Below are 19,692 nucleotides of genomic sequence, written 5' to 3'. Positions count from 1 at the left end.
GGAACCCTGGCTGCTAGGTCCCGGCCGCTGGGCGTCCAGCGCTGCCCTAGTCCGAGGCCCTGGCTCCTGTCCTCACTTCCTTCCCTTTTTGGCTCCTGCTGTCGGAGCGGGCGGACGTGGGGGGGGAGCGGAAAGGGCGGGAGGGCCCGGGAGCCTGGCGGGCGGGGGGGTTACGGGGGGGTGAGGAAAAGCCGAGGAGGGGACTCGGGCCAGGGACTCGGTCGGGGACCCGAGACCGACGGGAACAGCGGCCCGGGACCCGCGCTGCTCCCACCATTCCCGAGCAGGTCAGAGCCAGAGCACCCTGTGACCCTGCCCGTTCCGGTACTCGTGACCCCCCCATCCCCAAAATGCACCAGAGACCCCTATATTCCACTCCTGTGTTGCTTCCGCCCCCAGGACTCCCATACGGTCACCTAGGCACCCACCCGCGTCCCTCCCCTCCCTGATCCCCCGCGCCCACCTGACTCTCCACCTGCCTCCCCTCCGTTTCTCCCCAGGCGCCCCCATGGCCCGACCCCGCTGATTCCTTCACTCGGCCATGCTCCCGCGGCCCCTGCGGCTGCTTTGGGACACGAGTCCCCCCGGGGGAGTCGTGCTGAGCAGCTTCCGGAGCCGAGACCCCGAAGAGGGTGGGGGCCCAGGTGGCCAGGGCGTGGGCGGGGGGCAGGAGGAAGAGGAGGAGGAGGAAGAAGACGAGGTGAGACCCGAGTGGTGGGAAGTCGGGGAGGTATACATTTCGGACACTCTCCACCTTTCTCTCGTGTCTCTGTGTCCCTTCATCTCTTCCTCCCAGCCTCAGTTGTTTCCGCGCCTCTTGCTGGGTGTCTGCCTGTCTCCCCGCTGCGGGGAGTCCCGGAGTTTCTGTGGTTCCCCATGGCAGTGTGACTCAGGACCTGCCCGCAGGAACCTTCCCTGTTCCTGCCAGAGCGTCTGGCTCTCTGTCCTGCGAGTCTCTGGCTCTCCCTGCTTCGGCCTGATTGTGCCTGCCTCTCTGGGCACCGTGTTTGGGTCCCTGTCGCCCTCCTTGTTTTTGTTTGGCGGGGAGGGGTTTGTTTCCACAGTAACCGGCTTCACTGACTCTGGGATTGGGGAAGGAACCCTTCGATTTCGTGACCCCTCCCCCTCTCCCGCTGGGCAACGAGTGGAGGCGGGAAGCCCGGGTTCTTGGACTTTGGAGGGAAGATCCAGGCCGAGTGGGGGGATCACATGCTTTCCTCCGGGACTAATGGTGGTGGCCAGGAGCAGGATTTGGGGGCCCAGGAGGGGCCAGAAATTGGATTCGGGGCCCTGAGGCCGTGGACTCCTGGGTCCAGAGGCTGGGTGAGGGCAGGGTGACTGGCAGGGCTGGTTTTTCGGGATCGGTTGGGGGAGGGGCTGGGGCCACGTGACTCTCTGAGTCTGCTGGTGCCCCCCCCCCCCAATCATCCCAACTTCCCCTTCTCCTTCCTGTACTGGGATGGGAGCCGCCACCTTGAGGGGGGTCTCCCAGCACTGAGGGACCAGGGAAAGGGGGCTAAGGGGAAGGACTAACTCTTGGGGCTTGGTCAGTTCCTGCGGGGGAGGGCGGAGCTTGCGGCTGTTCCCGTGACTGAGTTTCCAGCTTCTCAAGGTCTCTGCCTCTGGCTTTCTGCCTCTCTCGCTTCCCCCTTCTTATCCTTTGCACCCTGCTTCTCTGCTGTGTTGGGGTTCAGCTCTGGGGGGAAAGGGCTACAGCGGTCTCCAGGCCCAGGGTTCCTGCGTTCCACCTGCCCCCCCACTGCCACCCCCTCGACTCCACCGGGCCCTGAGGCGGCTTGGGGGGGGCTGTCTGGGCCCCAGTGGGGGAGACCTGGGGTCACCAGCCCCCCCCACCCCTCGCACTCGCTGGTACTGTCCCCCGCCACCACAGGTGAGGGGTACAGAGGGAGAAGTAGGGCCTGGGGGTGAGGGCTGGGGGCAGTGGGGGGTGGTGTGGGACTGTCTGACCTCCCCTTCCTTGCTCCTCCAGGCCCCTGTGTCTGTCTGGGATGAGGAGGAGGATGGTGCCACCTTCACTGTCACAAGCCGCCAGTATCGGCCTCTTGATCCCTTGGTGAGATCCTAACTTTGGCTTCTCATCTCTGACCCATCATCTCCCAGTACCTCGTCCCCTGGCCAACTTTTTGGCCAGAATGCTAAGTCAGTGGTCTGGAGACCAGAACTCTGCTGTGTGACTTAGGTCAAGTGGCTCTCTGAATCTTAATATAACAAGCCTGGACCTTCTCCTAGATCTGGGATTTTCCCCTGAGATCTAGGGGCTGAGTTGAAAAAAGGGTCAGTGACTTTCCTTCTGTCTCCCCCAGGCCCCAACACCTCCCCCGCGTTCCTCCAGAAGGCTCCGAGCTGGCACTCTGGAGGCCCTGGTCAGACACCTGCTGGATGCCCGGACATCAGGGGCTGACGTGACCTTCACATCAGCTTTCCTGGCCACCCACCGGGCCTTCACCTCCACGCCTGCCCTGCTAGGGCTTGTGGCTGACAGGTCAGGCTCATAAGGGACCAAGGTTATGGAGGTGTCTGGACTTTCTAAAGCCAGAAAATCCCACCAAAAAAGTCAAAGCCACTGGGGGTTTGGAAAAAATGGGCAGATAGAATCTCTTCTCCTTCCCAGGCTGGAAGCCCTTCAATCTCATCCTGCTGATGAACTAGAGAGGACAATAGGGTGAGTGACCCCTGGCTGTTAACCTCTCAGTTCCCTCTGGCTGAGCTGCAGCTTGATATCTGACCCCTGGCTGATTCCCCTTCTCCCAGGGTAGCCATCTCTGTACTGTCCACCTGGCTGGCCTCTCACCCTGAGGATTTTGGCTCTGAGGTCAAGGGTCAGCTTGACCGGCTTGAGAGCTTCTTGCTTCGGACCGGGTATGCAGCAGGGGAGGGTGTTGGGGGGGGCAGCGCTGACCTCATCCGCAACCTCCGGTCCCGGGTGGACCCCCAGGCCCCCGACCTTCCTAAGCCCCTGGCCCTCCCCGGCGATCCCCCTGCTGACCCCACGGATGTCCTGGTGTTCCTCGCTGACCACTTGGCCGAACAGCTGACCCTGCTAGATGCGGTGAGACCCTGACCTCTGACCCCATGCCCCCTGCCCCCTTACCAACCTCTCCCTGACTCCAGATCCTTTCCTTGCTTCCAACCCTTCCTGATCCAGCTCCCAGCCTCCTCTGTCTACTCAGTTTTGACCTTTCCCCTATTCCCGTTGATTGTTACCCTTCAAATCCCATGCCCCTTTGGTTCCTTGGCCACCTGAGATCCTCACACCCCTGATATTGGAAGGCTGACCTCACTTGACTATGAACCTTAACCTCTGCCCTCTGCCCTGCAGGAGCTGTTTCTCAATCTGGTCCCCTCTCAGTGCCTGGGGAGCCTGTGGGGTCACAGAGACCGGCCAGGACATTCCCACCTCTGCCCATCTGTCCGAGCTACTGTCACACAGTTCAACAAGGTGGCAGGGGCCGTGGTCAGCTCTGTCCTGGGGGCTACCTCAACTGGAGAGGGGCCCGGGGAGGTGACTGTTCGGCCACTCCGTCCTCCCCAGAGGGCCCGGCTCCTGGAGAAGTGGATCCGCGTGGCAGAGGTAGGAGAGAGGCTTGGCCCTGTTGGGGACCCTGGTGTGGAGAGAGGTCCCAAAGCTCAGACCTATCTCTGTGACCCCCACAGGAGTGTCGTCTGCTCCGAAACTTCTCTTCAGTTTATGCTGTTGTGTCGGCCCTGCAATCCAGCCCCATCCACAGGCTTCGAGCAGCCTGGGGGGAAGCAGCCAGGTGGGGAGGATGGGGCACTGGATGGGAGCTGAGGGCTGGGAAGAGGCGTGGGGGCGAGCCTGGCCCATCCTCAAGGCTGCTGCCCTCCACCCCCCAGGGACAGCCTCAGAATCTTCTCCAGCCTCTGCCACATTTTCTCCGAGGAGGATAATTATTCCCAGAGCCGGGAGCTCCTTTTGCAGGTGAGGCCCTGTTCGCTGGTCTTCCCAGTCATCTCCGCTCCCCATCCCACACTCAGATCTCCTTGTTCTGTCACTACCAGGAGGTGAAGCTGCAGCCCTCTCTGGAGCCAAATTCCAAGAAGGCCCCGAGGTCTGGCTCCCGGGGTGGGGTGAGTGACTAGCTGGGGGTGGTTGTGAAGGAGTAAGGAGTGTGTTGAGGGGGAAGGTGGTCTGAGAGACGGAAAGGGGAGGCATAGTGGGGAGTGGAGGATGGAATTAAATTTGTCTACCAAGGCAATGGGATAGGAAAGTGCGGAGGGTTGGAGAGCGCTCAGATCGGGCGGGCTTCTGATCCTGACCTCTGACCTCAGGGTGTGGTCCCATACCTTGGCACCTTCTTGAAGGACCTGGTCATGCTGGATGCAGCCTCCAAGGATGAGCTGGAGGTCAGTATGTGTGCGTGATCGTGTGCGCATTGTGATGAGGGAACAAGTGGGCCTCAGGGTCAGACAGACCTTCCAGAAGGATGCTGCAGGGTGTTGGCACTGAACTCCAGGGCTCGAGCCAGATTGCCAGCTTTCTGGTTCTGTTACTTGGGAAGTTGCTTAACTTCTTTGTGCCTCAGTGATCTGTAAACGAGAAAGCAGCAACAGTGTCTGTGGCAGCCCGTTCTCACGAGGCTTAGACGAATCTGTTTAGCAGGCGCTTAGAGCATGCCTGAATGTAAGCACGTGGAGCATTTGTTAAAGGAACAGATACTGGGATCTTGGCAAGTTCCGCATTCTCTCTGAGCCCTAATTTTCTCAGCTGTGACATGGACACCTCTTCCTCCTGTGGTATTCCATGTCAAGGGTGAGCTAGAGTGTTTAGGGCAGGACAGGGACGGGGCGGGGGCAAGGGGAGGGACAGAGGACTCAGAGGCCTAGTGGGTAAAGTGTGTGTCAGTTGGATGCGGATGGGCGTGTTCTCTCTGTGGCAGGGTTGGGCTTCACCCCATCCCCATTATTCTTGCAGAACGGATACATCAATTTTGACAAGCGGAGGAAGGTGAGGGGAGTGCCTGGGCCGGATGCCAGACATCCCTAGCCATGTCCCAGGATGGGGAGACAGAGCGGAAAGTCGGGGGTCCCTGAGTTTTGGCTCCTGCAGTCTGTGGGCTCCTTTCTAGGAGTTTGCTGTCCTTTCTGAGCTGCGGCGGCTCCAGAACGAATGTCGTGGCTATGACCTCCGACCTGATCCTGATATCCAGCGGTGGCTACAGGGGCTCCGGCCACTGACAGAGGCCCAGAGGTGACTGGCTGGGTGACGTGGGGACTCTGGGGCTGGGGCTAAGTGTGGGGATTGGTGTGTCACGTCTTGACTTCTGCCCTTTGGCCCTCTTCACAGCCACCGAGTGTCCTGTGAGGTGGAACCACCTGGTACCAGTGACCCTCCTGCCCCACGGGTGCTTCGGCCAACGCTGGTCATCTCACAGTGGACAGAGTGAGGGAGTCAGCGGTTGGGGGGGAGTGTCTTGGGGAGGCTACTTGGGAGAGGAGCCCTTCTTCCTCTGACCCTGCCAATCTCTTGCCACTCCAGGGTTCTGGGCTCTGTTGGGGGACCCACCCCCCTGGTCTCCTGGGACCGGCCCAGCGTGGGGGGAGATGAGGTGCCTGGAACCCCAGCTCCTTTGCTGACCCGGCTGGCCCAGGTGAGCTCTGTTCCTGACCTCTGACCTCAACACTGAGCCTGCCTTTGCGAACGTTTCTTCCTTGATCTCTCTGCCTTCATGCCAGTCCCCTGTGTTGTTTGTCCCTAGCACATGAAGTGGCCGTCTGTCTCATCTCTGGACTCTGCCCTGGAAAGCACTCCATCCCTGCACAGTCCGGCTGACCCCAGCCACCTCTCCCCCCCAGCCTCCTCTCCTAGGCCTTCTCGAGGTCACCGCCGCTCTGCCTCCTGTGGTTCCCCACTCAGTGGGGGTGCAGAGGGGGCCTCCAAGGGGACTGGATACGGAGGTGGGGGGTCTGGGCCAGGGGCCTCTGATTGCCGAATCATCCGAGTCCAGATGGAACTGGGGGAAGATGGCAGTGTCTACAAGAGCATCTTGGTGAGGAAGCTGTGGGCTGGGGTGGGGGTGAAGGATGATGCCTTGTGGGACTACAGATGTCTTAGGTTTGAATAGCCAACTGGGAGGATGGTTCTAGTTTCAATTCTAACCTTTGGTTATGGTAGCTGTTTTATTTAAAAAAAATTTTTTTTATTTCATTTGTGAGAGAGGGCGCAAGTGCGTGTGCGCGAGTGGGGGATGGGAAGGGGCCAAGGGAGAGGGAGGGAATCTTAAGCAGGCTCCACACCCAGAACCACAGAGCCCAACGCAGAACTGATCTCATGACCGAGACCATGACCTGAGCCAAAACCAAGAGCTGGATGCTCAATGGAGCCACCCAGGCGCTCCTCAGCTGTTTTATTTTAAAGGCTACTTGACATCAGCTGCTGCACCTTGAACTTTGGTGGCCATGTTCGGTTGTCAGAACCAACAGCAGTTTCTTCATAGGGAAGCAGCTCTATTTCACTGGACACCGGGGAGTCCAGGGAGCCACCACATAGGGTTTCCTTGTTCATTCTAAAGTGTTTGACATGAGTAACCAACTGTTTGGTTGGGATCAGTGGTTAGAGCTGAAAGGATGGAAAGCAGAGGTGTTGGCCAACTTATTGCTTTTTTGGTCTCCTGTCCTACCAGGTGACAAGCCAGGACAAGGCTCCAAGTGTCATCAGTCGTGTGCTTAAGAAAAACAATCGCAATTCTGCGGTGGCTTCAGAGTATGAGCTCGTGCAGCTGCTACCAGGGGAGCGAGGTCAGAGGCCATGAGGGAAGGCAGACTCGAGAGGAGAGTGCTGCCCACCCACGGGAATGCTTCCATGTCCGGGTGGTTGAGGGGGGGATGGCCGTGTCTGTTCTTGACGTTCCCTCTCTGAACACGCAGAGCTGACCATCCCACCCTCGGCTAACGTCTTCTATGCTATGGATGGAGCTTCACACGATTTCCTCCTACGGCAGCGGCGAAGGCCCTCTGCTGCTACACTGGGTCTCACCAGCAGCCCTTCTGCCTCAGGAACTCCCCCAAGTGAGGGAGGAGGGGGTTCCTTTCCCAGGATCAAGGCCACAGGGAGGAAGATTGCCCGGGCACTGTTCTGAGGAGGAAGCCCTGCCAGCTCAACAGAACTCCTGGTGGCCATACCAGATGTGGGTAGCCATCCTGAACGGTGGCAGTCTTTTTGCACTGAGAAGAAATCCAGAAAGGTGGCCCAACACCCTGGGGCAGTGAAGGACCACTGGTTTACCAGACAGCCGAGACAGCCAGCTTTGTGGGAACTCGTAATCTTGATAACCAAGTCGGTTACCTGTGTATAGCTCCCTACTTTCCATGAATGCAGCACACAGCTAGTGCTGGAAAAAGGGATCAGTTCCTGATTCCTGGCCACATCATAGCATGCCAAGGGCCAAGGAAAGGCCTACAAGGAGGAGGAGAGGAAAAGCCTAGAGGCTCTGAGCCCTGGGGGGAGGGGATGGCAAGAAGTAGGTTCTAGTAGGAGTTCCTTTTCCTACTTCAGGGGTTCCTGTCACTGTGACAACACTAAGATAATAAACCAAAACACTACCTAAATTTTACTCCCCTGTTCGGTCCTTGCAGTGTGTATGGTCTAGCTGCTGGGAGTGCGGGTGGGGAGATGGCTGAAGATAGACGTTAAGGAACAAGAAGGGGCCCATTGTTTTCTATCACCGTTACTGAAAGCAAGGTGTTGGTTAAAAGTTTTCCTCACAGTAGTCCTCACAATAGGACCCTCTCCACCCAGGTCCCTTTATTTGCTCCTATGTTTTTCTCCTCAGTTGTCACAGACCCACATCAAGTACTAGTCACCCAGTTAAAGTGATCAGTCTGAAGAACAACCCCTGGTTGGAAATTTGTAAGAAACAATTTTAGAACAAAGAAATGGAAGACCAACTTTGTGGATAACGTATAAACTTGGGAGGACTTACAATGTCACAAAACATTCCATGTTGGAATTTTAAATCAGTCTAAGCTACATTCAAACAAATTCTAGAATGAGACTGACTAAGAGAGATGCCAGGGCTTTTTGGAGGATGGCAAGAAATCGTAGCAAGGAGGGTCACAACATTTCATCTTGGGGTCTCAGTTTAGATTACTGTGAGTTCTGCCATTAAACTGACCTTCCCAACAGTTGTGTTATAAATGCTCTTCTCCTGTTTCCTGAAGGGGTGTGCCAACCAAGATAAGGAAGAATTAGGGTTGCATATACAGACAAGTAGGTTTGAGACATTTCAGATTTTAGTCTCAGGAAAGAAGGAAGGATTACTCTGCTGCAGAGAGATTCCAGTTACAAGAATTTGGACCTGACGGAGTAATGTACGTGGTGTACATATAAAGTGGAAGAGGCCCAGGGAACAAATGGAGACAATTATGACAGAAAGTGGCTGGTCAGAAAACAGCCAGGTGTTTTCACATTTTATTAGCTACAGTATAGACCCTAGATCTGCCTCATTCCTTCCCGTCCCTTCCACCCCCCCCCCCAACCCACGGGGTCAGGCCTTTCCAGAAGCCCCTGCCTTGGCTGCCTGCGCCCGCTGGAACTCCTGCTGGAGCTGAGCCAGGGTCTCCCTCTGTTGCTCTGACTGCTGTTCGAGGTCCCGGAGCTGGGATTCGTATCGCTTACTGAGGAGAGGGAAGAGAGACAAAGAAGCAAATAAGGAGAAATTCACAGGACTTACTACTGAGAGTGCTGAAGGCAAGGAGGAGATTGATAGAAAACATGAGATCTGGAGAGGGTTTAGAGGAACTGGACAAGAGGCGGCTACGCGGGAGCTACTCTACAATGGCTCCTCAACACCTCTACTCTAGTGGTGTCAGATGCATTGCAGGGTGGCCGAACAAAGACTCACATTTCAGCTGTGATATAGTCCAGCCTCTTCCCCACAGTGGCCCGAGCCTCTCCCAGCTCCTGTTTGACCAGCACAGGACCCAGAAGTTTAAAGACCACGTTGGACCCATCTAGCAGGGCCAGCTCCTGATGAAGGGATGGGACATACATGATCAGAACCAAAGCCAGTACAGGTCCGTCCTCGCCCCCACAAGTCCTTTCTCACCTCCTTCACGATATTATTTTCTGTTAGTTGCGCTTCAAGCTTCTGCCGCCCTGACATGGATTTACTCAAGTCTGGGGGTTGGGAAAAAAGGCTTGATTAGAAACCTGAAATGTGCCCCCTGACCCCAATCCTGGTGAGAAGAAAATGGAGCTGAGGAAGTAGACAAGGAAGTGGCGGCAGGTCAGTGGGTGGGGAAGAGCACTTGAGATGGGGAAGGAGCTGCATGCGGGGCCTCGGGTGGGGCAGAAATCATTATCTTGGTTTGGCTTTGGGCTGAGTGAAGGGACTGGGGCGAGGCCGCACCGACCCTGCTCCCTTACCCTTCTGTAGCTGCTGATATTTCTCCACTTCTCCCTGTAGCTTCTTCTGGATTAGCTCGGCCATGGCGGGGACGAAGGCCTGCGGGGAGCGGGAGAGGGGCGCTGGGTCTCACACTGTGGAAGGTACCCGAACTCCCCTTTCTGGCCTGGCCTGCGGAAATAACAGCACTCTTGAGAGGCAACCTCCCGGGGCACCGCAGCCTCACCCCAGCCGGGAGAGCCCTCTACCCTGGCCCCGGCGGATGGCGGGCGCAGCAAGACCCCAAAGCCCGCAACCGTAACCCAACCCTACTCACGTTCTCCCTTCAGTATTACTAAACCTGGAAGTAAACAAAGAATGCTGGGAAAAGACGGCGCCGGAAGCTGTCTTCTGATGCATGCCGGGAACTGTAGTTTTGGCATGTTTAATGAACGGTGTTCCGTCCGAAGACTGGACTCAGGAGGTTTTAGGCAAGATGGGGAAACGAAGCCGGAAGGAGAATGCGCACCGTTACTTAGGCCCCAGCCCCGGACTACCTTTCTTTCATTACTCGGGCATAAGCAGCTGCTCCGGATTGCGGGATCAAAGCCTGCCCCGCCCCTCGAGAAAGTGAGCCCTCATTCAAGATGGCGCCTAGAAGGCTTCAGACCTGGTAGGCGCTGATTGGATGAGGGCAGGCGGACTTCCGGGATTTTACAAGCCGTCTGTGGGACAGCTGAGAGGAGTTTGCACGTGGATCGTCGTTCGGGTGGGCGAGATGGAAACAGCCCCCAAACCGGGCAGGGATGTCCCGCCCAAGAAGGACAGACTTCAGGCCAAGAAGAAGGTAGAGACATCTCCTCCCTAGGAAGGGCAGTTTTTAGCTGCGGGGTCCCGGGGGGCGGGGCGGGGCGCGGGCCTATGGACTATTAGAGCTTCTGATGTGCCCGTAGAAACCGCGGAGGTACTGGGAGGAAGAAACCACTCTGACCGCTGTGGGAGCCTCTCCAGGGCCCCCTCGTAACAAGAAGAGGAATCGTGAGCTCCGCCCCCAGAGGCCAAAGAACACTAACATCGCAAAGAAGTCTCGGATCTCCAGGAAACCACAGCTCCCGAAGAAACCCCGAGAACGGGGGAATACTGAGCCTCAGCGGAGCGTGTCCGGGGTGAGCCTGGGATCTGAATAGGTGGCGGGCAAGTCCCCTTGTGCTTTACGGGTGCGAGGATCGGGGTCATCAACCTTAGCCTCTTTGCTAATTGTTTTCTTCTTCCCCAGGCCCAGGATCCATTTCCAGGCCCTGCCCCGGTCCCTGTGGAGGTAGCTCGGAAGTTCCGTCGCATTGACAAATCCAAAAAGGTGAGGACCAGCCGGAGAGTGGGGAGAAGTTGCAGCCCAGGAGTATACGAGTGAGTTGGATGGAGGGGGGCCCTGTGGTTCTACTGGGACCCCACATAATGTCTGGTTCTTCTTCCACTTTTCTCCCACCAACGTTGTTATAGCTGCCACATTCGAAGTCCAAAACCCGAAACCGACTTGAGGTGGCCGAAGCTGAGGAAGAGGAAATAAGTATTAAAGCTGCTCGTTCTGAACTACTGCTTGCTGAGGAACCCGGGTAAGTGGACCCTAATGTGGGCCTCCGCAGGCCCTGCTTTATGGGGCTTTTCTCTCTCATTTTCATGTTGGTCCACCCGCTGCACGTTTGGGAGTTTTACTGCAACTCCAGCACTCACTCCTAGGTTTCTGGAAGGGGAGGATGGGGAAGACACAGCAAAGATACGCCAGGCCGACATTGTGGAGGCTGTGGATATTGCAAGTGCAGCCAAGGTGAGGCTGAGTTGAAAAGGGGCCACTGGCTGGATTGGTGGTGCAGAGCAAGGTGGAAATGGGGACTAGAAGAGGGAACAACTGAAAGGAGCCACTTCTTTCTTGATTTTTCCCACCACTCTTTCCTTTCTCAGCACTTTGATTTGAACTTGAGGCAGTTTGGACCCTACAGACTGAATTACTCCCCAACCGGGAGGTAAGGCTGGATAGCAGTGTGTTGAACTAGGATGTGGTTCATCTGCTTAACCACTTCAGCCACGCCCTCCTCGGCCGTACCAGTGTATGTTTAGGCTGATGATGTGGGGAGGGTCCTGTGATTTGCTTGCATGTGAGGGTGAGCATATAGAGGAGGGGCTGTGGTGGGACAGACCTCAAACGGTCTGAGTCAGGGTGTTTTCCTGCACTGACACTCTACCTGTCCCCTGCCTCCAACAGACACCTGGCTTTTGGAGGGCGCCGGGGTCACGTGGCCACCCTGGACTGGGTAACAAAGAGGCTCATGTGTGAGATCAACGTCATGGAGGCCGTGCGGGACATCCGGTCAGTGTGGGTGAGGCATCCCCTTCCGGAGAATGACCGTGCCTTGACCCCCTTTCCACTGAACAACTTCTCCTCTCCTTCCAGGTTTCTGCATTCGGAGGCATTGCTCGCTGTCGCTCAGAATCGCTGGCTTCACATCTATGACAACCAGGGCATCGAGCTCCACTGTATCCGCCGCTGTGACCGAGTCACAAGGCTGGAGTTCCTGCCTTTCCACTTCCTCCTTGCCACGGCTGTGAGTGACTACGGAGCACAGGGACTGGGTGGCAGCCCCTGAGAAGACTGCTTCTTCTCTGGGATCCCAGTAGAAGGACAGAGGGCAATCAGGACTCATTCTCTCTCTCTTTCTCAGGCAGAGACAGGGTTTCTGACCTACTTGGATGTGTCAGTGGGAAAGATTGTGGCAGCTCTGAATGCTCGGGCTGGACGGCTGGATGTCATGACTAAGAACCCTTACAATGCCGTCATCCATCTCGGACACAGCAATGGTTGGTCTCTGGCTGAGCTTTGACTCTCTGATCACCCTGACCAGCTTTGCCTCTATGTTTGTACTTTGCAAGTGCCTCCAGGTTGCCTCTGTTCCTCCCTCTCGTTACCCTTTGGCCTTGAGACCCCGTCTTTCCCAGATGTGATCACCTCAGCGCCTATTAGTAACTTTGGCTCCTCTCTCCTGACACCCAGGTACCGTGTCCTTATGGAGTCCGGCCATGAAGGAGCCACTGGCAAAGATTCTCTGTCATCGGGGTGGGGTCCGGGCTGTGGCTGTAGATTCTACAGGCACGTAAGTCACTTGTTTGGTCATGAGGTGCTGGGGAGGTCATAGCTGGGTAGAAAGGTATAGAAGGCAGTGTGCCTTTAGGAGCACAGACTCACAGTCAAGCTGTCTAGGTTTAAATCCTCGTTGGGGCACCTGGGTGGCTCAGTCGGTTAAGTGTCTGACTCTTGGTCTCAGCTCAGGTTTTGATCTTAGGGTCGTGAGTTAAAGGCCTGCATTGAGCTCCATGATGGGCATGGAGCCTACTCAAAAAAAAACAAGAAGGTAAATAAATCCTCGTGTTAACCACTGACCAGCCATGTAAGTGTGGGCACATTTCATAACCTCTTTGTGCCACATACTTTCCTCGCCCCAAGAGTAGGGATGAGTATCTAGCTCAAGGGTCAGAAAGCTTTTTCTGTAAAGAGCCAGATAGTAAAAATTTTAGGTTTTGCTGGCCAAGAGGCAATCTGAGTGTATCATATAGGTATTTTAGTAAGAGAGAACAAAGCATCACAAATATTTAAGCAATAAAATTCAAAATATAATAGTTACAGAATATAGTATTTTTGTAATATAGGTCTACTAATGGGAAAAATTGGATTCTTCTTTTTGAGGATAACATTTTGCTCAATTGAGGTTCAAAGTTATGTTCTAAATCAGCAAACCCAGTTACAAATGTTTATCTGTTAACATTGATCTCTGGAGAGATTTTACCTATTTCATCTTCAAAGACCTCTTTCACACAGATGATGAGATAGGTGGTATTTGAAACGCTGTCAAGTTATAACTGTGTCACTGTGAGTTGTCATGAGCCCGCAAGTGGTGCAAAGAGGTGACATGCAACATGTGGTGTCGGTCCTGACTGCTCTCCCAGGCTATTGTAGTACAAAGGCAACCACAGAAGAAGCCAGTGAATGAGTGCAGTCGTGCTCCGATACAACTTCCTCTGTGGACGCTGAAATTTGAATCTTCTATGTAATTTTCACCTGTTTCAAAATATTTTTGAACTTTTCTGGGCGCTTAAAAATGGCCAAACCATTCGGAGCTTGAGGGCTGTCCAGAAGTAGGTGGTGGGCCAGAGCTGTTTGGCTCATGGGCTGTAGGTCACCAAGCCCTGGGCTTAGTTCGTAAAGCCGTCCTCGACGTTAACGTGAGTTAAGGCATATAGAGTTTAGCATGGTGCCCAGGGAGTATGAAGCCCCGGCTTTCACCATTGGCATCATTGAAGGTGATCGTTCTCTTTAGGCCCGGTTGGTGACGTGAGGGATAGGAATGGTGGGCCTGCTCTGAATTTCTACTCTTGGGGAGTTTGCAGCTGCCCCGCTGTGCCGTCAGGGGTGTGTGTGTGTGTGTGTGTGTGTGTGTGTGTGTACATACCTGGCGTGCTGTGTTCCATACAGTTCCCTCTAATGGGATTAGTGGGTGTTCCTCTTAATTGCTTTATTAGGCACTCGCAGGCACCTGCTGCGGGCTGGGCTCTGGGCTGAGGTTCTAGAGGCCATCGAGCCTGCCCTGTACAGTATTCCACTTTATGTACAGAGATGGGGGGCTGTAGTTTATGGAAATGATTATTCAGGAGATGCATTGAATTTCTACTGCGTTGTCTTCTGTCACCCCAGACTTAATGTGTCCGTCGCGGGACAGGTCATCCCACTCCCTGACTCCTCCTTGCTTGCTCCCTTTCTGCCACATTTTCCTGTCACCCAGAATTTGACTTGACACCTCTAGCTACACAGCCCCATGGTCTTCAGCTATCAGGAAGGGCAGGAACCAAATTGCTGCTTCCTGGGTGCTTCCTGGGTGCCCAGGTTCAGCTACTTTGGTGACATCACTTCAATACTGCCCATGACCCCCTGCGAAGTCCCGGCTGCTGTCCCCTGGAGGGCCCTCCGAGGTCTGTTTCTCTCCATCCTTGCGCTCTCCTTTGAAGGTGCATGACGCTCGCAGCCACTTTCCAGCCTCTGGTTCTTCCTCCTTCTGGCGTGTCCTGGTGCTGTTGGCAGACTGATCTTTGCCACAGCTGTTTTCTTCCTCTCACACTACTGTGCAGGAATCTTCTACATGAGGTATAAACCATGTAACTTTATTTTTAAATGGTTTTAAAGAAAGTCAGGAAAAGTAACAGCCTGGTAGCCACCAACTTATAAAAACCTTCCAGATGCTCAGACCCCCTTTGTCCTCCCATAGTTGTTGTATCTTTGGGGCCAAGTGATTTGTCTCAACTGTTTTTACTCTGTATTTGTGCCAGCCTGACTTTAGGAGAGTGCTTTCTGTGGACCCCTGAATCTAAGCTGTGATTTGCCTTCTCTGGGCTGTTTCGGTCAGGTAATGCTGTGCCCAAGGCCTAATCACTTAGTTCCCTGAGATTTGGTCAACACCTTGAGAACAGCTGTGGTCCTTGATCTTAGGCCCACCTCTGCTTATCTCTGGTCCTCCTCGGAAGCACCTCAGACAAGCCCCAGGGGCTCCAGAGATGAGGCTTAGTGTCTGCCTTAAGAGGCATTCTGGAAGCTTGCATTAGGATTGGATTGAATTCTCAGAGCTAAACTGTTTTCTGCAAGTTTAGAAGCATGGTAGTGTAGCCTGGATGTCATCCAGCCAGTGGGCTGGGATTTGTGCAATGGATCCCAAAGAGAAGTGGGGAGAGAAGCCAGCATGTGCCCTTGAGTTGTGGGTTGACTGAAAGGTTTGACCCTGTGTCCGAGGAGCCCTCAGTAATTCCTGGCTAGCGCTGGTGGTCGTCCTACCTGCTGTAACTGGGGCCTTGATCGTCTTGTGTCTGCAGTACAGTCCAGCTGGGCGTGTGTTCAGCCCCATCACAGGGCTCGTCCCTCTCGTAGGAGCCCCTCAGTTCCCTCTTCTGAGGTTGACAGCCAAGAAGAAGAGAGTCTGTGGCCTCTTGGTAAACTGACATCCCCTGGCCTTGCTGGTCTCCCTTCAGCCTCCCTCTCAAACTCCCAACCTCTGAAAACAAACAGCCACAGTGCAGGATTCCGAGAGTGTTGCCCTCCCTTCTTCCAGGCAAACAGGGTGGGGCACGGTCCTCCAGCGCATTGTCATGTTTCCTCTGCTTTTCTCAGCTCCATGCAGGCTTCAGCTTGTCTGCTTGTCTCTCATTGCCAGAGAGCAGTGTTGGGGAATCTGGGTCCTCAGTCTGAGTTTAAAGAGCCCCTCCGATTTGTCCCCTCGTCATCCTGCTGACCTCCTGTCCCACCAGTCCCGAAAACAGACCTGTTTCCATCTCACCTCCACGCTGTGGTGTTCTTTCATTTTACCTGCTGTGTTTCTTGTGCTTCCTTGAGAATGACCTCGAACAGCTCCAATCCCAGTTTTATTATGAAGTCCTCCCTGACTACTGCTGTCAGTCCTTTTCTTTGCTGAGCCACTGTGCTGTGTGCGCGGCAGAACATGTCATTTCGGTACAGGTGGACGTGTGCGCTCTCCCTTCTCTGAGCTTCAGTTTCCTCATCTGTAAGACTTTACGCCTGCACTTGGTCACAGCCCTGTTCAGTAAGCCCACACAACAGATTCATTGACTGCCCCCTCTCCACCAGGTACATGGCCACCTCTGGCCTGGACCACCAGCTGAAGATCTTTGACCTACGAGGGATGTTCCAGCCTCTGAGTGCTCGGACCCTGCCCCAGGGAGCGGGGCACCTGGCCTTTTCCCAGCGGGGACTGCTGGCTGCAGGCATCAGTGATGTGGTGAATATATGGGCAGGGCAGGGCAAGGCCAGCCCACCCTCCCTGGAGCAGCCTTACCTCACCCACCGGCTCTCAGGCCACGTGCATGGCCTTCATTTCTGCCCCTTTGAAGATGTGCTGGGGGTGGGGCACAATGGCGGCATCACCAGCATGCTGGTCCCTGGTGAGTGGGCCAGGGGATGGGATCCGTGTCAATGAATTCTGGGTGAAGTTTGGGTTGGCTCAAGACAGCCAGGAGCAAAGGGCTTGGTTGGGTTGGAGCTGCTGGGCTGGGTTCTGTTTATGGCTCCATGCTTCTCTGTCCCTCTAGGGGCTGCTGAACCCAACTTTGATGGCCTGGAGAGTAACCCTTATAGGAGCCAGAAGCAGCGCCAGGAGTGGGAGGTGAAGGCCCTGCTGGAGAAGGTGAGCATGAGCCTGTGTGTGGTTTGGGCTGGGGTTGGCGAGAGCTCTCCATACCCCAAGAGTCTTGGCAAGAGTGGGATTTAGCAGCCTCTGGCCTCCGTCCCTTTTTGGGTTAGCCTCCTGTGACCCTTTCCTATGCCTCTGACACCTCCAGGTCCCTGCAGAGCTCATCTGTCTGGATCCACGAGCCCTGGCAGAGGTTGATGTCATCTCTTTGGAGCAAGAGAAGAAGGAGCGGATAGAGAGGCTGGTATGGAGCAGGCCCCAGTGCTCAGGCCCTACTACCCTCCCCATGCTCCCTGTGCCATGTCCCCCGAAGTACGGCACAGCAGATGGGGGCTGCCACATTTCCCGGACTCTGAGGATTTCACCCTTGTCTAACCCCCATCTTAGGGCTACGACCCTGAGGCCAAAGCTCCCTTCCAGCCGAAGCCAAAGCGGAAGGGCCGCAGCTCGACAGCAAGCCTGGTGAAGAGGAAGAGGAAGGTCATGGATGAGGAGCACCGGGTAAATGATCATTGGGGGATGGGCCAGGCATCCCATGGGCTGCACCCTCCTGCCAGTGCCTCTGCTCTTGGCAGCCTGCCACTTCTCACCTTGCCCCCGTCTCCCCACCCAGGATAAAGTCCGGCAGAGCCTTGAGCAACAGCCACAGAAGCAAGAGAAGAAGGCCAAGCCCCTGAGGACCCGGCCATCTGCCCTGGACAGATTTGTGCGCTGAGCCATGCTCCACGGTGGCCTGAGAACAACAGTCTGTCCCCAGGATTGCCTGTGGGGAATTGGCCCTGTTCCTTGGAATAAGGAGGGGGCGGTGTGCGCCTTCTCCAGTTGGGGAGGGACAGCTGGCTCCAGGGCTGGGTTGGTATTAAAGATTTTTTTTTTTGGATAATATGTCTAGATCATCGTGGAAAACTGTTCTCCTCCCTTTGCCTAGTATGGGACTACTCTAGGATCTGAGGGGATCATGGTATCCTCCTTCTTCCCCCACCCTGTATTTATCACTGTGACCTTAGCCTTGTTCTTTAGGGGCCTTCCTCCTCTCTTTCCCATGTCCCTGGCGATGTCCTTCCCATCCAGCATGGTCTGGCAGCCTCCACGCTCCCCAGGTTTGCGTTCTTGGACTCCTGGTGAGGACCACGCTGAACTCGAAGAGGTAGACAGACAAGTTTATTGAGGAGCTTGTGCCCCTCCTGTGCCATAGCTGGAGAGAACCACCCCAGCATTGTTTTGCTCTTCCTGGTGACCATCACTGGGGCTGGCAGGCCGGGCCCCGGAATTTCTCCTGTATCCCTCCATCTTCAGTAATAGAGCCTCTGATAGAGGACGCTGGTAGCTGCAGCCAGTCAGGGCCCCCTGCCTTGGGCCTGGGCGAGAGAAGGTTGTGGGGGTGCCAGCTAGACCCTCACTCACTCCTGTGGCCTGAGGCACACTCAGCTGTGAAGCCAAGCTATTACCCGACACCGAAGGATGCCCAAAACTTCCTGGAGCCAGGAGCAGAAGGGTGCCGTCCTTTCTCCTTCAGAGCCGCCCACCAGCTTCCAGGCTTCCTGCATTTTCCAAGGGTCCAACTTATGGGATGTCAGCAGGAATTTCCCATAACAGCACCGGTCCAAGGGGTAGTGGGTGGCCCCAGCCAGCTTAACACAGTGGGTTGGGGTGAGGCCTCCCCGTCGGGCGCTTACCCCCACAAAGACATCCTCCAGTGGCAGAGAGGGTGCCCGGCTGGCCACTTTCAGGATGAGCTGCACAGCAGAAGCTGACAGCACGTATCCTGTGCCAGAGGCATAGGGTGGAAAGGGGCCCCAGGTGGGAGGCCACTGCTCCTCTGATATCTGGTGCTTGCTCCCTGGTGTCCGAGAGGGGTGAACCCGCCAGTGCACACGGCCCAGGTACAAAAGAGGCGTTGGCTGGCTCCTCAAGACAGACCCTACTTCCCAGTCTTCATCTCCAACCTCAACCTCTCTTGGAGGCGGCTCCTTGCCCTTCTCCCATTGTTCCCAACGGCCCCCTCGACGAATCAGCTCTGATACCAGTTCGGGGACATTGACAAACACGTCATCGTCTGTCTTGAGTATGTAGCGGGCCATGGAGCAGTGTTTGTTTGCCCAGTTCAGCCCGCTGAGGGTCTTGAGAGTAAGGTTACGGTAGGAGTCCCGGAAGGCCGCCTGCAAGATGTCCCCCTGGACCGCTGCCTCCTGCACTAGATCGATGCCGTGGGGCTCCCTCGTAGGATGCCACAAGCTTGGCTCTCCGAGCAGAAAGAGAGTCTGCACCCTGAGCCCCCGGGCCTCGCGCAGCCCGCCCCACGAAGCCCGAATGGCATTTCTTTGGTTCAGGTTGTCTGGGGCCGTGCACACAAGGATGAGCAGGAAGGGTGGGGCGCCGGGACCCCTGCACGCCTCTTCATTGGGGATCAGGAGGCGGGGCAGGGCCAGGGGCGGCCCTGGGGAGGCCGGAGCCGGGCGCAGGGAGGCCAGCGAGAGGCTCAGCAGCTCCTCCCCGATGCCCGAAGGCCCGAAGAGGGTCCAGATAATCACCAGCAGCAGGGCGGCAAGGAGAAGGCGCCGGAAGAGGCTGAGGGGCATGGTGTGGGGTATCACAAGTGACCTGGAGAGAAAGAGGAGGGCGGTTAGTGGGCGGACGCCCCAGGTGTACGTGGCCTGAATCCCTAACCGGCCACGCCTGGGATGGAGCGGACGGCTGGTGCGCGCGGCCAGTACCGGCGCCGAAGAGCGCCGAGACCCGGGAGGCGGGGGGAGGGGGGACACAGCGTAACTGCGGGGAGGTTACCTTGTCGGGGCCCCGCCGCCCCAAAGCCCGGCTCCATGGCGAGGTTTCGTTGCGGCGCTAGCCGCCCCTCCCCCGCCCGCGGTGGCGGCTGGGTCCCGCCCCCCTCCCTGGGAGGATGTAGGGCCGCACGCACACCCGCCTCCCCGGAAGCTGCTTAGAAGCTTCGCGGCCGCAGCTGACGGAATACGGCAGGCAGAGCACCGGCGGCAGCCGAATCTGGAGCGTACCGCAGTCGCGGAGGCGAACGCAGGACAGCCTACCAGCCGCGGCCAACTTCCTCAACCACACGCTCGCCCCCTCGCTCT

At 56.2% G+C, this 19,692-nt stretch overlaps 4 protein-coding genes across 7 annotated transcripts; 2 read left to right on the top strand and 2 right to left on the bottom strand.

Moving 5' to 3' along the window:
• The first annotated feature begins 146 nt into the window (after positions 1-146).
• On the top strand, positions 147-7,592 carry RGL2 (ral guanine nucleotide dissociation stimulator like 2). Of its 2 annotated transcripts, XM_011218564.3 has the most exons (18): positions 147-287; positions 501-700; positions 1,991-2,074; positions 2,325-2,503; positions 2,633-2,683; positions 2,773-3,070; positions 3,341-3,592; positions 3,676-3,779; positions 3,877-3,961; positions 4,042-4,110; positions 4,312-4,386; positions 4,955-4,987; positions 5,109-5,230; positions 5,327-5,422; positions 5,519-5,630; positions 5,739-6,029; positions 6,663-6,777; positions 6,907-7,592. In XM_011218564.3, exons 2-18 carry the CDS (start codon positions 542-544, stop codon positions 7,116-7,118), a joined length of 2,337 nt encoding a protein of 778 aa, XP_011216866.2. In that variant the 5' UTR covers positions 147-287; positions 501-541; the 3' UTR covers positions 7,119-7,592. The 2 variants fall into 2 exon arrangements, with proteins under 2 accessions (XP_011216866.2, XP_034516428.1); XM_034660537.1 differs by lacking the exons at positions 147-287; positions 501-700 and adding an exon at positions 707-1,323.
• Positions 7,593-8,404: 812 nt separating this feature from the next.
• Positions 8,405-9,833, bottom strand: PFDN6 (prefoldin subunit 6). Of its 2 annotated transcripts, XM_011218566.3 has the most exons (5): positions 9,703-9,833; positions 9,407-9,557; positions 9,087-9,157; positions 8,883-9,007; positions 8,405-8,655 (listed from the first exon to the last, which is right to left on the bottom strand). In XM_011218566.3, exons 2-5 carry the CDS (start codon positions 9,468-9,470, stop codon positions 8,526-8,528), a joined length of 390 nt encoding a protein of 129 aa, XP_011216868.2. In that variant the 5' UTR covers positions 9,471-9,557; positions 9,703-9,833; the 3' UTR covers positions 8,405-8,525. The 2 variants fall into 2 exon arrangements, with proteins under 2 accessions (XP_011216868.2, XP_034516430.1); XM_034660539.1 differs by lacking the exon at positions 9,703-9,833 and having other exon boundaries at positions 9,407-9,692.
• A 218-nt stretch (positions 9,834-10,051) lies between these two features.
• Positions 10,052-17,358, top strand: WDR46 (WD repeat domain 46). Its single transcript, XM_002914329.4, has 15 exons — positions 10,052-10,212; positions 10,319-10,531; positions 10,642-10,722; positions 10,866-10,978; positions 11,103-11,190; positions 11,325-11,386; positions 11,626-11,730; positions 11,815-11,965; positions 12,083-12,218; positions 12,412-12,511; positions 16,042-16,355; positions 16,503-16,597; positions 16,752-16,847; positions 16,991-17,104; positions 17,217-17,358. Exons 1-15 carry the CDS (start codon positions 10,054-10,056, stop codon positions 17,316-17,318), a joined length of 1,929 nt encoding a protein of 642 aa, XP_002914375.2. The 5' UTR covers positions 10,052-10,053; the 3' UTR covers positions 17,319-17,358.
• Positions 17,359-17,585: 227 nt separating this feature from the next.
• On the bottom strand, positions 17,586-19,686 carry B3GALT4 (beta-1,3-galactosyltransferase 4). Of its 2 annotated transcripts, none has more exons than XM_019794219.2 (2): positions 19,521-19,686; positions 17,586-19,204 (listed from the first exon to the last, which is right to left on the bottom strand). In XM_019794219.2, exon 2 carries the CDS (start codon positions 19,180-19,182, stop codon positions 18,028-18,030), a length of 1,155 nt encoding a protein of 384 aa, XP_019649778.1. In that variant the 5' UTR covers positions 19,183-19,204; positions 19,521-19,686; the 3' UTR covers positions 17,586-18,027. The 2 variants fall into 2 exon arrangements, with proteins under 2 accessions (XP_019649778.1, XP_002914377.1); XM_002914331.4 differs by lacking the exon at positions 19,521-19,686 and adding an exon at positions 19,388-19,473.
• Positions 19,687-19,692: the final 6 nt, after the last annotated feature.

Source organism: Ailuropoda melanoleuca, chromosome 5 (genome assembly GCF_002007445.2).
Source record: "Ailuropoda melanoleuca isolate Jingjing chromosome 5, ASM200744v2, whole genome shotgun sequence".
NCBI lineage: Eukaryota > Metazoa > Chordata > Mammalia > Carnivora > Ursidae > Ailuropoda > Ailuropoda melanoleuca.
The sequence above is the reverse complement of the archived record's forward strand: the minus strand, read 5'-3'. Positions and strand labels throughout refer to the sequence as shown.

Coding starts and splice junctions, on each gene's coding strand:
- RGL2 (XM_011218564.3), top strand. CDS start 542: ATGCTCCCGCGGCCCCTGCGGCTGCTTTGGGACACGAGTCCCCCCGGG. Junction 4,111..4,311: donor GGTCTGGCTCCCGGGGTGGG/GTGAGTGACTAG, acceptor CTCTGACCTCAG/GGTGTGGTCCCATACCTTGG. Junction 4,988..5,108: donor ATTTTGACAAGCGGAGGAAG/GTGAGGGGAGTG, acceptor GCTCCTTTCTAG/GAGTTTGCTGTCCTTTCTGA.
- PFDN6 (XM_011218566.3), bottom strand. CDS start 9,470: ATGGCCGAGCTAATCCAGAAGAAGCTACAGGGAGAAGTGGAGAAATAT. Junction 9,158..9,406: donor ATATCAGCAGCTACAGAAGG/GTAAGGGAGCAG, acceptor CCCAACCCCCAG/ACTTGAGTAAATCCATGTCA. Junction 8,656..8,882: donor GACTATATCACAGCTGAAAT/GTGAGTCTTTGT, acceptor CCCTCTCCTCAG/TAAGCGATACGAATCCCAGC.
- WDR46 (XM_002914329.4), top strand. CDS start 10,054: ATGAGGGCAGGCGGACTTCCGGGATTTTACAAGCCGTCTGTGGGACAG. Junction 10,213..10,318: donor GACTTCAGGCCAAGAAGAAG/GTAGAGACATCT, acceptor ATGTGCCCGTAG/AAACCGCGGAGGTACTGGGA. Junction 11,731..11,814: donor GAGGCCGTGCGGGACATCCG/GTCAGTGTGGGT, acceptor CTCTCCTTCCAG/GTTTCTGCATTCGGAGGCAT.
- B3GALT4 (XM_019794219.2), bottom strand. CDS start 19,182: ATGCCCCTCAGCCTCTTCCGGCGCCTTCTCCTTGCCGCCCTGCTGCTG.